A 15,183-nucleotide genomic window follows, 5' to 3' on the forward strand; every position below is an offset into this window, starting at 1 on the left:
CAAACCTGTGTTAAAGTAATGTAGCACCGATCGGTCAACGGAGTGATCACCAACCTGGGCGTATTCCCTAGATATTCATAGTCATACCGGAACTGAGCATCGCAAATATTCGCAAAACAGTCTCGCAGCTGATCGTCCCAGCGATGCCGCAGCTGACTCTGCCACTGAAAGGCCTGACCAGTTTCCACCTTCTGGAAGATCATCTTCGCGACGACATCCCGCGAGTGGACATCAATCGTACAGATGGTCATAATCTTCTGACGATCACCCTGACTAAGCTCACCGCACAGTAGCACAATAAGCGCACTCAACTGGACAATCTGCTTCTTCTGGTAGTCCTTCAGAGCATTTTCGTAACCTTCCTCCAACCGGGCGAAGGCAACGTTCACCTCCGTAGTCCACCAGATCTGTGTTGCACAGAGTGCCGGTTGAGCTGGCCAATCGAAGATCCACTGATCACGTGGCTTCTCCTCGTAGGCTATCACGGCCTGTTCAAACGACTGATGCAACGTCATGCGCATCGAATCCGTCACGCGGTTCAACCAGATTTCCACCTTCCCACTGCAGTCGCAGTTGCTTTTAAACGCCACATATTCGTCGTTCTCTTTCGAAATCATTCCAACGGCCACTTTCTTGGAGAGTTTGGAAAACACCAGCTTCGCGATGGAATCGTATAGCTTCGTCAGATGCTTCGCTACCAGTTCCGGTTGATTGCCGTTGGACAGAATGTCCAACAAATCGGCAGACGATACAAAGTAGAACCGAGGATATGCCAAACGTTTCGTCTCCAGATAATCGTTCAAAGCCTTCTCGCACATCACCAACTCCGACAGCAACTTTTCCAACTTATCAGACAGTCCCTCCCTGTTGGTAGCTTTCACAATATTCGGATTGGCCACAATCTCTTCCAGCAACCGTTTGAACTCCCTGTCAATGCCATCGAACCGTTTGGAATCTTCCGGCAGCTGATTCCGGATGTCCTCCGACCCAATAAAGATGCTCTCCAAATACATCCACTTGCGCTGAACCTCGAACCAGGCCGTTATCACCTGATCCGCGTTCGACAGGGCCAGCTGCCATTTGGAAACCTCCGTCAGGAAGAACGCAATAAACTTTGACGACATCAGATTCTGCAGCTGCACCTGGTTCTCCTCTAGCATTTCGATAATCTCCTCGGAAACTTTAAGCAACTTCAGCCCGGTTCGTTCGTGCGAATCGTAATCGAAGACCAGATCCTTCCAGGCAACCTCCAAATCGCGCAGCACCTTCTCCATGCCCATCTCCTTGACCGATTTGTCCACAATCGTTTTCACCTCTTCCTCGTAGTTGTGCAAGTTCAGCTCCAACAGATCGGCCAGGGTCGTCGAGTCGTCCATGCGAAACCGGACCTGGGGGGGGGGGGAGGTTAGCCGGGACAAGTTGTAAATCCGTTAGGCAAGTTGTATAAATTGTAATATTAATCCGGAAAATCCGGAGTGCAGACAATAAAACTGGGAGTGAGGGGTGGAGGGTTTGGGAAAAGTTTCCGGAAAAAGGTGGAAACCAAAGGCCACAAAACTGGCCCGCTCTTGGGGAAAGGGTCGGAGGCTCTGTTGGCTATTAAACGTGTAATGGAGTTTCAAATTACATAACTACAGGGGTAGAGAGAAAAAAAAGCACACAAACCAACATTTCCCTTCCGTAAGTTTTCAACAGCTTAATTGCAGCGTGAAAAGCGAGAAGCGTGTGTGACGGCCAGGCAGCATGTGGTATTTGTTTGTGGTGTGTGTGTGTGGGGTGGGAAGATAAAAAGAGAAAAAGAGATGATGATGAGAAAACGCTTCTGTACAAACATGTTTACACGACGAGAAACTTTGTATGCAGTCTCGGGAAGGCAAATTTTTGCCCACCCCTTTTGAATGACGATGAACTGGTCTGTATTCCACTGGGGGGATGTCCCATCTAGTTGGATCTCTGTTTGTTGTGTATAATTAAATTCCAAATAGTATTACAAGGGATGGATAGGAATAGAAACCGGAAAAGGGCTATTTTTTGGTGACAGGCGAAAAAAGACGTGCTGAGATTGTAGACTTCGAACACAATCAGAGCGGTTGTTGTGGATTTTTAGATCAACTCGAGTGCCCACTGAATGTGTTTAATTACAGAATTTTTATGTCTTCATATTTTTTGCTGAAAATTTTAAAGAATTTCAGAAAAAGAGTTCCAAAAACTCTGGCTAAATTTAGCTATAATTTCACAGATTCCTTGTGAAGACTGATGAAAGTAAGAACACGTTTTTAAAAGCATCATTCCTTGTAAATGTGAGAATTCATAGTTTTGTTTATAACTAAAACGGATTTTCTCTCCGCAGTTGCAAATTCCTTGCCAAATCATAAGTTTTTCATCATCGTTTATTAACGAATATAAAGTTCAGCAAGTCACATCCTCTGGAGCCGCGGAGTGATCAAATTTTGGTAACTAGAAGCAACTGAAAATTTTAAATTAAATGTAATACTTATTTCGACATCCCTAGTTAAACATCCTTTGAAATTTGTTAGTAGAGTAGAATGGGGTCAAATAGATAATAGGCACAGGCACATGAAACATACGCTTGGGGGCATGACAGGTCAGCCGTTTGGGGATACTATAGGTCACTACTATAATGTAAATTTGAATTATTTTGACATAAAAATGATGCGTAATTTTGTGCGAAATACACCCAAAACAAAGTGAAGAAGACATAAATAACGCAATTGCATCTGTTCAAGATGACGCCAGTATTCGATCAGCCTCTAAACAACTCAAGTTTCCGTTCAAAACATTACGTGCTCGTGTGAAAGGAAACTGATTGTCATCAATGAAAGCGTGTCAGATATTTCGCGAGAGCTAACAGTATAATAATTTAACGATATAATAATTTAATGTGTTGTTGAAGTAGATAATCGAAAAAACATGAACGAAAAAGAAAATAAAAAGGAATCCAAAAAATGCTCCAAAGCGCAAACGTGATCCTTGCATAGCTAAGCAACCACGTGAGTCGGAATGCACAACTTCAATTCCACACTCTGATGACGACGAATACACCGAAAAAGACATTCGCAAGGAGCTGTTGGAATATTTTTTTTTCAACATTTTCTTCTGTGGTTTCCTCCCTCTCGCAGGTTGATGGGATTGACGGTATTGTAAACATCATCAAGCCACAATAGATTCAATAGAGTTATCTAAATATAAGGACCTTCGCTCTTTTTAGTTTTTATTTGCACCAAGTTCTACTCCTAGAGGTTAATTAGTTCTCATGTTAATAATCCACCAAACATTATGACTACTGAGGATTTGATTTATATAAGAAGCCCGCTTCAAGATGTTGATTACAATACGCCTCGATAGTGGTGTGTCGAGGAGGCCGGGAGGGCTGATATGAGCCTTTTATCTGTTCTATACCTTTCCTCTATTTACCAGCTCATAACCAACAATCAACCAGTAACAAATAGATAATTGAGAAAGGATGTGCTATGTGTGGTGATTGGCTATTCAAGTATTAGTAGTGCTTGAAGTACTAATGTATGTCTCATGTGATGATCATAACTTCAGCTGTATCTTGTACCTATCTAATCTATTACGTCTCTCATATATTGTCTTTTATTTCTTCTTTTCGAGTCCTATACTGCCATTCTACACTCGTCTTCAGCTGGGTCAACAAAGATGGTGATAGTGAACGTCTTAACACTCACACATTCTCAAACGCGGTCTCAGCGGGAACCTACAAAAATGCCATCGTGCACGCGATTACGACTCGGTCACGTCCGAAAGTCTATTTTTGATCCTGGAAGCCTAGGTCCATGCCTTCAGCTGGACCAATTAAGAAAATACGCCCATACCTATTAGACAACACGTCTCATGGCGACATGACCGCGAACCCTATCGATATAAACGATCCCACTCTCTGGCAGAATTCTAACCGCGCACTGAAAATTTAATATCAGACTCACGGTTCGCGAGACCATTCAAGAACACACGTTACAAAATCACGTCAGCGCACAAACGTTAGAGCCCCTCGCGATTTTCCAAGCAACCTACGAACTCGCAAACATGATTACACCCCGGTGATAAGGTGAAAATCTCAGCACTCATAAACTTGCCAACACGATCTCAAGCGTCAACCTACAAACTCCTGCGCTCGCGCCATCATGAATCGGGATCGTCCGGAAGTCTCTATCCTCGGTACAAACAATATAGGTCCTTGTTAATTAATAAAAAAAATAATAAAATTGAAAAATAACTCCCATATCCACTAGACAAAACGTTCCATGGCAACATGACTGGAAACTCTAGTGATATGGGGTAACTCTCTCTCTCTCTCTCTCTCTCTCTCTCTCTCTCTCTCTCTCTCTCTCTGTCAGAATGTGATCCGTACACCGAAAACTAAAGATCAGAATGACGGTCCGCGAATATATGAAGCGCCGCAGGGTTTCAAAAACGAATTTATACACGCGAAGTCACATACACGCGAGCACACGCGACAAACACGTCAACATACGAACGCTTAAGCCCTTCGCGATCATCTACGCACACCTATGCCCGCGATCGCGTAAACTTGATAACACTGCGGCAATTGTGTGAACGTTTTAGTACTTACGAAGTTACAAACGCGATCTCAAACGCCAACCCGCAAATGCGCGATCATGAATCGGTCACGTCTGGAAATCTTTAACCTTTATTCTAGCAATTTAGGTCCATACATTCAGGTGGACCAATCAAAAAAAAAAATAAAGCTCATATCCACTAGACCACGCGTTCTACGACGACATGATTGGGATCTCTAATGATATGGAAGAGCCCACTTCCTTCTGGAATCTGAACCGTACACAAAAAATTAAGTATCAGATTCACGGTCCGCGCGCGATCATTCTAGAACACACGCGAATATGCGAAAGGCACACGGTTATAAAATAGAATTTATACACGCGAAGTTCATACTCGTTAGCACACGCGACATACAAACGCACACGCGATCGAGCACGTTAACGTACAAATGTTCGAGCCCTTCGCGATGATACACGCGATCGCGAATCCCTACGCCCGCACATACCTGAACCGTACAATGAATATCACATTCAGAATCACGGCCCGCTACAATTGGCCTAATGCAGTGTTTTTTTGGGGCGACATTGCCTGTCTCGTCTGCAAATTGTAGTATGTGATTCTGACGGGGAGCCCTTCCGAGAATCTAGCTCTACAGCTCCAGTAGGACAGGGTGGCCAGATAGAATTCCTTAATATCGGTAGGGTCACTGAAAGTTTATCGGTAGTTATCGGAAGGCCGGGTTGTTGTCCCAAAAACGTAGTATTGACATAGAATTGTAAAATACTGACAACACAGATCTCAGACCAAATCCAACCCAAAAAATAAATATTGAGTAGGATTTGTAAACTGTGGGGTAAACTTGTGCAAACATCAGTTGTGTTGAGTTGAGTAAACAACGCTCCCATATTCTTTTTGATTTTTAACGTGTTACGTGTTTAGTTTACGCTTGTTATTTGTGTTACGATCCCGTGAGGTGACGAAGGCCAATCAAAGATAGTATTATCCGTTAAGAAGCAATTTAATTTACCGTGAAAATCAATTTTATTGCTGCCCTATCAACCCGCTCATTTACGAGACAGCAGTAGCTTGTGGAGCGGCATTGTTCGCAGAATCGTGCAATCACAACAGTTCGGCTTTGTGTGGTGTGTGGTGTGATTGAATGAAAATGAATACGCTGCTGTGCCACTCGTGTGCAAATGATATTGCGGGAACGCACATCTCCTGTCATGGATTTTGCAATGCTACTTTTCATCCCAAATGCAGCGGGATTGCCGAGAACTGCTTTGACGATGTTTTAAATAATAAGCAGATATTTTGGCTATGCAAATCCTGCACTAATCTGATGTCCGATAAGCGTCATCGACAAGCTGTAAGAGCTGCCTATGAGGTTGAACAGGAAGAGGTGTTAGGTGCACACAACCAAATTGTCGAACAACTTAAGGGTGAAATACTAACTGAGTTGAAGTTGGAGATTCGTTCGTATTTTACGGCCCTTATAAATTCTAATTCATTGACACCGAAGACTACTCAACGTCTATTTGCCGAAGCCAGTCGTAACAAAGCTCGCCGTCTTTTCCCGAATAAAGATGGGGCTAAATCTAATGTCTCATCTCTATTACGTGGTACTGGTATGCCTGTTTCACCATCTCTTGGCACGATAATAGTAGCTGATCGTACACCGAAGTTTTGGCTTTACCTTTCACGTATTGCACGCGATGTTTCTGTTGACCAAATTTCCATTTTGGCGAAACAGCGTCTTATCACCGATGACGTGAAAGTCGTTAGACTTGTTGCAAAGGATCGTGACGTAAGCACAATGAATTTCATCTCGTTTAAAGTTGGAATCAAACCTGAGCTCAAGGCGCGAGCCCTATCTGCTTCAACATGGCCCGAAGGAATTCTTTTCCGCGAATTCAAGAGCAATCGCACCGTATCAGCTGGAAATTTTTGGAAACCCCTCTATCCGCAGCCAGATCAGTCGCCAGTTCAGGCCGATACTCATCAGCCTGCTTCCCATCATCAGTTCAATCAGCTATGACGGAATAATTCAACCACCATCGGGACGCATGTCCGACAATTTGCCGTTGTTTGAACGAAGAATAATTTCGCCGCCATCGCCGAGACTGCACAAACAAATTCAAGTTGCGCTGCCATCACCGGGACGCCTGTTATACCGTACTACGGAAGCCCCCGAGCGCTCCGACGCAGTCGTGCTACCAGCCAGCGACCAGCTCAGTCGTCCCGGCCCTGCGTTCGGAGGTCGTGAGGGGGTCTTCCGAACTCCCTTCCCAGGCGAGTATTTTGCTTTAAATGACGATCCGCTTCCTGAAAACCTTTTGGTTTCTAGCATGCCATCGGGTACATCACGCCCCTTCAGCATGTCGGCACGATTGCCACGTGGCACTGACGATTTACGGCTATACTACCAAAACGTCAGAGGGCTAAGGACGAAAATCGAGGACTTGTACTTGGCTGCTCTTGACGGCGACTACGATATTTATGTTCTGACGGAAACTTGACTTGATGTTCGTATTACATCGATGCAGCACTTCGGGGATTCTTATGCGGTTTATCGTGCGGATCGAAGCGCACATAACAGTGTTCATGGTCGCGGCGGGGGAGTTTTGATCGCTGTTTCTTCCGCACTAGCCTCCTGTGAATTTGGTGTAGATAGTTCATCAAGCATTGAAGTTGTTTGGACGAAGATTACTACGCAGACGAAGAGCTATTTTATTGGAGCTGTTTACATTCCTCCAGAAAAGCGACTTGACTGCACTATTACGCAGCTCCATCTCGACTCTATAGAACATGCTTCTTCTCAGGCAGATGCAAACGATGTGATAATAGTTCTTGGTGATTTCAACCAACCAGGACTGATGTGGGTTTCTTCTGGACGTGGATACGCTTACCCTAACCCGTTATCCTCGACAACAAATCCTGCCAGCCGCTTACTTTTGGACGGGATGGCTTTTCACGCACTAAATCAAGTAAGCACGATTTCCAACCATCAATCCCGTTTTCTTGACCTTGTGTTCGTCAATGAGAATGCTTTGCCTGAGTGTTCTGTGAGTGAAGCTTCCAATGTTATCGTTCCTTTGGATAACTATCATCCCGCATTGGAAATATCCATTTCCATAATTAGTTCACCACAATATGAAGAAGCTTTAGCTGTGAATCGTCGTAATTTTCGCAAAACTGATTTAGCAGCACTACGTCGCACCCTATCGCTGATTGACTGGAGTGTACTACTTGATCAAGTTGATGTAAATGCTGCAGTCGATCTCTATAACCGATTACTCATTGACTGTGTTGAAAAATCCGAGCCAGAATATCAACCTCCCAAGAAGCCTCCATGGTCTAACGCCATGCCTCGGAATCTGAAACGCACCCGCGCCAAAGCCCTATGTGCGTACACAAATCGTCGATGCCCTATTCTCAAGCGCTTTTTCGCACTCGCCAGTAATGAGTACCGCTGTTACAATAAATTGCTGTACAAAGAATATGTGAACCGCATCCAACAAAACTTACGACGAAATCCGAAGGGATTCTGGGCTTTTGTTAAAACGAAGAGAAAGGAAACGGGTCTTCCGTCTAGGATGGTCTACAATAGCGAAGTAGCGACTCCAACGGCGGAAAAATGCTCCCTATTTGCCAGCTACTTTTCAAGTGTCTTCACGACTGATGTGCCATCTGCCGTCGAGCTCGAAAACGCGACCCGTGATGTTCCCATTGGGGCAGTGGATATGGATGTATTCACTATTTCAGTACAATCGGTTCTCTCTGCAATACGGAAAACAAAATCGTCTTATGCTCCAGGACAAAGTGCTATGCCGTCTGCTGTTCTGAAAAAATGTTCCGATATCTTAGGATCCCACTGACGCACCTTTTCAATATGTCGCTTCAGCAGCAAAAATTTCCCGATGATTGGAAGTTTTCAGTTATGTTTCCGGTTCACAAGAAAAATGACAAAAGCAACATCGTGAACTACCGGGGAATCACTTCGCTGAGAGTTGAGTCGAAAATCTTCGAAGCGCTTATCAACGAAGTGCTGTTTTTTGCTAATAAGTCCTTGTCAGCACGGATTCTTCCCTGGTCGATCGGTTGAGACGAATTTAGTTAGCTTCACATCGTTTTGCATTGAAAACATATCCAGGAAACTCCAGGTGGACACGGTCTACACAGATCTTAAGGCCGCTTTCGACACAGTAAACCATGAGATACTGCTTGCAAAGCTTGATAAACTAGGATGTACCTCGAGTTTCTGCCACTGGCTTCGATCCTACCTTGTTCACCGCGAGTGCGTCGTGCAAATTGGCGACAACGTGTCTGAATCTTTTTGCAATAATTCCGGAGTTTCCCAAGGTAGTACACTAGGTCCATTACCATTTTCATTGTTCGTGAATGATGCGGTCTTTGTTCTAATGCGTGGAGGGAAACTGTTTTTCACCGATGACTTGAAGATATTTCTTGTGATAAGGAATGAAGCCGATTGCCGTGAGTTACAGTGTCTCATTGATACATTTTACAATTGGTGTCAAAGAAACATGTTGATCCTTTGTGTTACGAAATGTTTTGTCATCAGTTTTTATCGTACAAGAGACATGCTTAATTTTAACTACAACATTGCCGGAACTCAGCTGCAACGCGTTGACCACGTAAAAGATCTAGGTGTTACTCTTGATGAAAAACTAACTTATACCAATCACCTGTCAGCGACCATCGACAAAGCAAATCGACTTCTAGGTTTTATGTTCAAAATTTCTAGCGAATTCCGGGATCCTCTGTGTTTCAAGGCTTTATATTGCTCACTGGTGCGCTCGCTGTTGGAATTTGCAAACATCGTCTGGTGCCCTTATCATGCAACGTGGAGTGAAAGGATTGAAGCTGTCCAGCGCAAATTTATACGATATGCTTTACGTCAATTGCCTTGGAATGATCCGTTGAACCTGCCAACATATGAGAACCGTTGCAGACTATTAGGACTACATACTTTGCAAGAACGTAGACATACTTCGCAGGCCATTTTCATATCAAAGCTTCTGTTGGCTGAGTATGATGTTCCCGATCTCCTTGGACAAATCAACCTCTACGCCCGAACCCGTGTTCTTCGCCCTCGGACATTACTACACATCGAAATGCGAAACACCAACTACGCTGCTAATAGTCCTATTTTGACGATGGTTCGTCGCTTCAACGAGCTTGCCGAGCACTTTGACCTCAATTATAATTCATCACAATTTCGTCACCGTTTGCTGTTACATTAGGTTAATTATTTTTAGTTTAGTTCATTAAGACTTAGTGTCAGATGAACATAAATTTTAAATACAAATACAAATACAAATACAAATGTGTCCAAAATTAATAAAAATCGGTAGTTTTCGGTAGGAATAACAAAATATCGGTAGTTTTGCCTTGGTCGTCTGTGAATCGGTAGGGAAGACCAAAATCGGTAGGACTACCGATAAATCCGTAGGTCTGGCCACCCTGAGTAGGACAACTCTCGAAAAAAAAAACATTTTCTTCTGTGGTTTCCTGGTTTTTCACCTCATTTGCCACTTCCTCATTTTCTTACCTGAATGACGTCAATGGATTGCATTTATTATTTGAGTTATTTATTTTCAAATAATCTGCAGTATTCATACTCTTCAAATCAAAATTGACTCATACTAAGCATACCAAACCATGCGATGTGATAATCGGAAGAGAAGGAACCCCCCTTCTCCCAAGTGGTCTCTCTGGTTATTCAGCGGGTAAATTTTTACCCATTCAGCTGTATGACGCGATCGGTTTTCTTGAAGTCGTGCTGAAACGTGGTGTGCCCAGTTCGTTTCGTTTCACTGGATCGTACGCTGCTTTGAAATCCACAAACGGATGGTGGGTTCGCCAGTCGTATTTTTGTACACGACACGTTGCAGAGTAAACATCTGCTCAGTCGTAAATCGTATGTTGTGATATTCACCGTCAACCAATTTAGTCAACGTACGCAGTATGTTGAACAGAATGGAGCACTCATAGGCGATATTGAGGATTGCTATCACGCCTGAGTTTGTGGCTATATTGGTAATCAGAGCATAAGGCCATCTCACCGATCCGAGGATACTTTTTCTTACAACCAGATCATCCCGATCTCGGTATTGCTTCGTACTGTAGGTCATTACCGACTTAAAGATGCTCGAGTGGGATTCCGTTACTACCAACAGCCTTAGCGATCTCTCGAATAACCTTTCGTACTTCGTGGATCCACAGTTTGGCAACCGTTCTCAATCCTATTGACAATTGCGCTATCTCTAATTTTTGTTATTGAGTTCTTTTATTTGACACGGCTTAATGTGTGAACTTAACGGAGCCATGTTTTTTTTACATATTAACAACAAATAAATATAAAGAATTTTTTGTAATGTTACTATTGAATCATGCGCGCAATTTCTTATTGCTTATTTAGGACTGGTGGTATCCAACGGGGAAAAACGATCGGAAATGGTGAGTGAAGCTAAGCAATCATGTGAAAAAAATTCACCACCCAGAGGCGAGACTCGAACCCGCATTGGGCCGGAGTCTCAAAGGTTGCGGGTTCGAGTCTCGCCTCTGGGTGGTGAATTTTTTTCACATGATTGCTTAGCTTCACTCACCATTTCCGATCGTTTTTCCCCGTTGGATACCACCAGTCCTAAATAAGGTATTGGCACTTAAGCCAAAAGACCAAAAAAATTTAATTATTAGTTTAATTCGAACGGGCGGGCTCGCTCCCGTCATACCTCTGTTCACTGGGCAAGGGACCAGAAATCGACAGTCTTCATTAGCTCTGTCACCCACCGAAGTACGATGGGTAATGAACTAAAAATTAGACATCAGACGATTATAAAAACCCGGGCCTTGGTTATCTAGCGGGGAAATTAAATAGATCAAATGTGTTGGGGTGATCAGCTGCCGTTGTGTGTGATTCCTCGCTTTGCAAGCAGGGTACGATCACCGTCGCCAGTGGGATAATCATATGTTCTTTCTGGGATGTCACCATACCCAGGGATAGCATAAGGGTTAGTGCATTGGGCCGGAGTCTCAAAGGTTGCGGGTTCGAGTCTCGCCTCTGGGTGGTGAATTTTTTCACATGATTGCTTAGCTTCACTCACCATTTCCGATCGTTTTTCCCCGTTGGATACCACCAGTCCTAAATAAGGTATTGGCACTTAAGCCAAAAGACCAAAAAATTGAATTATTAGTTTTATTGCTTATTGCTTATGCTTCTTCGATTTGTTGCATCGCTTTCATCACCGCAAGGAAATTTGGCATGGACGGTCATCGATTTTACTTCGGTGTGAATTAAAACAAGATGCATTTTACCGTACGTTTCGACATACTACTATGTTCAATCATCCTAAGCGGCTTTATGCTAACAACCTCTTCACAATGAATAATCACACCTTCAAATATGACATCACCGGGTGAACTTGAAAGAAGTACAAAATTCCATCAATGCCCGTCGCGCTGATGAGAATGTTTCATTTGTTTGTCTCAACTTTCACCTGTTCGGTGCAGCGCATTCATTCAATTATTTTCGCTTAAAATTCAACTTTAGTGGCAAACTAAACTTTGTTTCTGTGCTGGTTCTGGGATTATCGAACAAAAATGCACCAGATTACGCAGTTTACTTATGCTCGAAAATGTAAAAGATGCCTTCTTCTGACTTTAATTACACATGTCATATAAATAACAAATGGATGCTTTGGTAGGTGAATGAATTTATATTTCCTTCGATTCTGCATCATACTTTAGTCAACAGCCAGACAAATTAATGAAAGAGGCGTTGAAGCTACTATTTTCTATCACAAACTGACACGTGGCAATTTGTTCGTCATATGTGCAGAGTATGCTCCGTGCATAGTCCCTGTCATGTTCCAGTGTCACGAAGGAAGGACTAGAGCGTTTTATTTTGTTGTTCTTACCACTCGAACATCGCTGGGAATGCGGAAGAAATTCCTCAAAGCGTCGACTTTAATGGAGACAACTTTGGTGACATGGTTCTCATCAAGCGAGCGCTTTTGAAGTCTATGATGGAAATTTTTGATCGGTTGAAAGTGTTTAGTCCGGTTACAATCCATTTGAAAATTCTAAAAAAGTGTGGCACTTGTAAATAAATTGGAATGATTAAACTCCCTGTGGTCCTCACTCCGAAATGGACAGAGTAGCTAGAGGAAACAGCAATGCTACGTGGTGTCAGATTACCCAGATATTACATTTTATCACTTAACAACGTGGAATTGCAAGCTTTTTTGCCTTTTCATGGTATACCACGTGGTACACCGAAATACGGACAAAAGCTACGTGACTCAAGTATATGCGAAATCAAGGGTTGTGCCATGTGGAATCTAGCGGGTTGAAATCTCTCGAAGTATTTCAGCCAAGAATTGCACTGGTTTTTGTTCGACATAGAGACGACTAACACCAGATGTTACGTTGGTCTACTAGGAGGTTGATGACAGTCTATTATCTTTCTCCTGGCTAAACCTAGCCTAGCCTAGAAGCCGTGTGGCATCCGGCAGGTTGAAGTATCTCAGCCAAGAATTGATCCACTGGATTCCGGATCCCATGTCGTAAGAGGCAACTGAAAACAGGCGTCCTCGAGTCGAGTTCTTTCTCCATGCCGAGAAATGAATGGCTGGCGTGATTAAGATATGCCAGTCGGAGTGTCGTGAACTATGAATCTATCCCACCTTTTGCAGGAAGCAAAAGCTTTCATAGGCTCAAGAACCGTAAACTTCTATGTTGGAAAGCTACTTAACCCCGTCTTCGCAGCTTACAACAAAATGGCATATCTTTTATCCGACCTCAAACTCGTGATATTTGTGCTGTCACAGTCAATGTGACTGTTGATAACATAAACAGGAAATACGTCTATTGTTCGAGCATATTCGCCGCATAATCATGGCACCTTCTGATGATTTCAAAAGGGGTGCGTCATACTGTGGCAGAAATGGGTTTCCACCCATAATCAGCAGTAATACAAATACGCACCACATAATTTGAGGCAGCTCAGATAACAATTTGAGAGGCATCGAATTGATGGACTGTTTAAGCAGCGCAAATTTGCACATACTTGATGTAGCAAATCACCCAACATTTGCACGATCTGCCAGAGAAGAGGTGTTAGATGTGACTCTCTGTTCTGACTGTATTACGCATGAGTTGGCAAATTGGCCCGTAAACAACGAGCTCGAACCGTCGTTATCTGATCATAAGTACATCGTCTTTGATCCTTTAAACGCCTAGATGTAGCAACCTCTTGCGGTTCTACTGTGTGATATTTCAATTTTGGAAAGGTGGTAGAAAAAATTAAATTGAATTGTGTGGACTTTGCTAGATTGTAAATGGATGTAGATCCTTTTTGGATTTTCGGGGAATCGAAAATTGAGTCACTTCCCACAACATCAGGTGTGAATCCGCACAACCGCAGAGGTGCTCTCTTCAACAATGCTTCGGCTCATTGTATAGAGTCTTCGAGTCTCAATATTTCTCGAGTGCAAGCAATATTGGAGAAAGGTCACTTTTCGATTGCGTTGAAGGATGATCTCTTAAAAAATCTTCATGGGGACTTTCAATCCCTCCTATCTCATTCATCCCCAGTTTCAATGAGTTTGGCTAGGTATGGTATTGTTTGGTTCTCTCCGGATAACGAACAAAACTGTACCTAGCTGAAATGGAAATTGGAGGAGATACGAGAGAAGGCAGGGGACTTCCGTTTTATTGTCAAACCATATAGCCTTCACTAGAATAAAGTATTTCTTTACATTCCGTGGAATCCCAAGGAATTTTTGAAGAGTACTGATGTTTTGATGAAGCTAGTGTTCCATAATCCTGGTTCGTGGGCAGTTTGATGGGATGTTCTGAGAATCAAGTCGCTTACAGAGAAAATACAGAAGTATTTTTGCAGTATCGACGACCGTTCTCTTAAATTTCTAGCGAAAAAGGGTTGAACTATGGCTTCCAAATGTCACGACGATAGTTTATAAACCTAAATCGGTTTAAGCCGAATTTGAATGACAGTATCTCTTCGGAGGCGTTGGGGGAAACGACGAAAAGATAAATCATGGCAAGGCACAAATTTTCAGTCAACATGGAGAATGGACCATTTAGGTCCGTCGCTACTAATTCCTGATAAATACTTATCAGGTAGCGGTTAAGACACATTTTGCATGCTTATTGGTTACCTAGGTAGACTGTCTGATGAGGTTGTCCATTTGTTGAAGGTAAGGTTTAGTTTCTGTTGTCAGCCACGCTTCGCCTCTAAGACGACTGGTGAGTTATTTCTAGATCACAGGATTGATCCTGTAGGTGCTGGTCCTATTTCCCGATCTTTTCTCTAGTGTGGTTATTTTTGGTTACAGATAGTGCTTCAACTGATGAATGTGCGCTATCAGTTGTTCTTTTTCCGTTCTTGTTTTGCTTCTCAAATTTGCCTTGTTGGGTTTTCATATATTCCTGGTACGTAGTCTTGCAGAAAGGAAGTGGTGCTAAATCAAGCATTATGCTCCGACTGAATTAGGTACACACCTCTTTTTCTTCGGATATGGCCCCATGTGACGATGCAGCACACCGAACAATTTTCGCCTAAAATCGACAAAGTTT

General features: G+C 43.1%; 1 protein-coding gene across 4 annotated transcripts in view; it reads right to left on the reverse strand.

The window, feature by feature from the left end:
• Positions 1–15,183, reverse strand: part of LOC131676708 (dynein beta chain, ciliary-like) — a 62,269-nt gene that overhangs the window by 33,530 nt on the left and 13,556 nt on the right. For 2 of the 4 annotated variants that reach the window (XM_058955965.1, XM_058955963.1), the window contains exons 10-11: positions 1,666–1,695; positions 6–1,388 (exon numbers count right to left, since the gene is read on the reverse strand). In XM_058955965.1, the coding sequence (XP_058811948.1) occupies positions 6–1,388; positions 1,666–1,695 (1,413 nt within the window). The remainder of the gene's footprint in view (positions 1–5; positions 1,389–1,665; positions 1,696–15,183) is intronic. The other 2 variants (XM_058955966.1, XM_058955964.1) reach the window with 1 other exon arrangement.

This window comes from Topomyia yanbarensis, chromosome 1 (genome assembly GCF_030247195.1).
Source record: "Topomyia yanbarensis strain Yona2022 chromosome 1, ASM3024719v1, whole genome shotgun sequence".
Taxonomy (NCBI): Eukaryota; Metazoa; Arthropoda; class Insecta; order Diptera; family Culicidae; genus Topomyia; species Topomyia yanbarensis.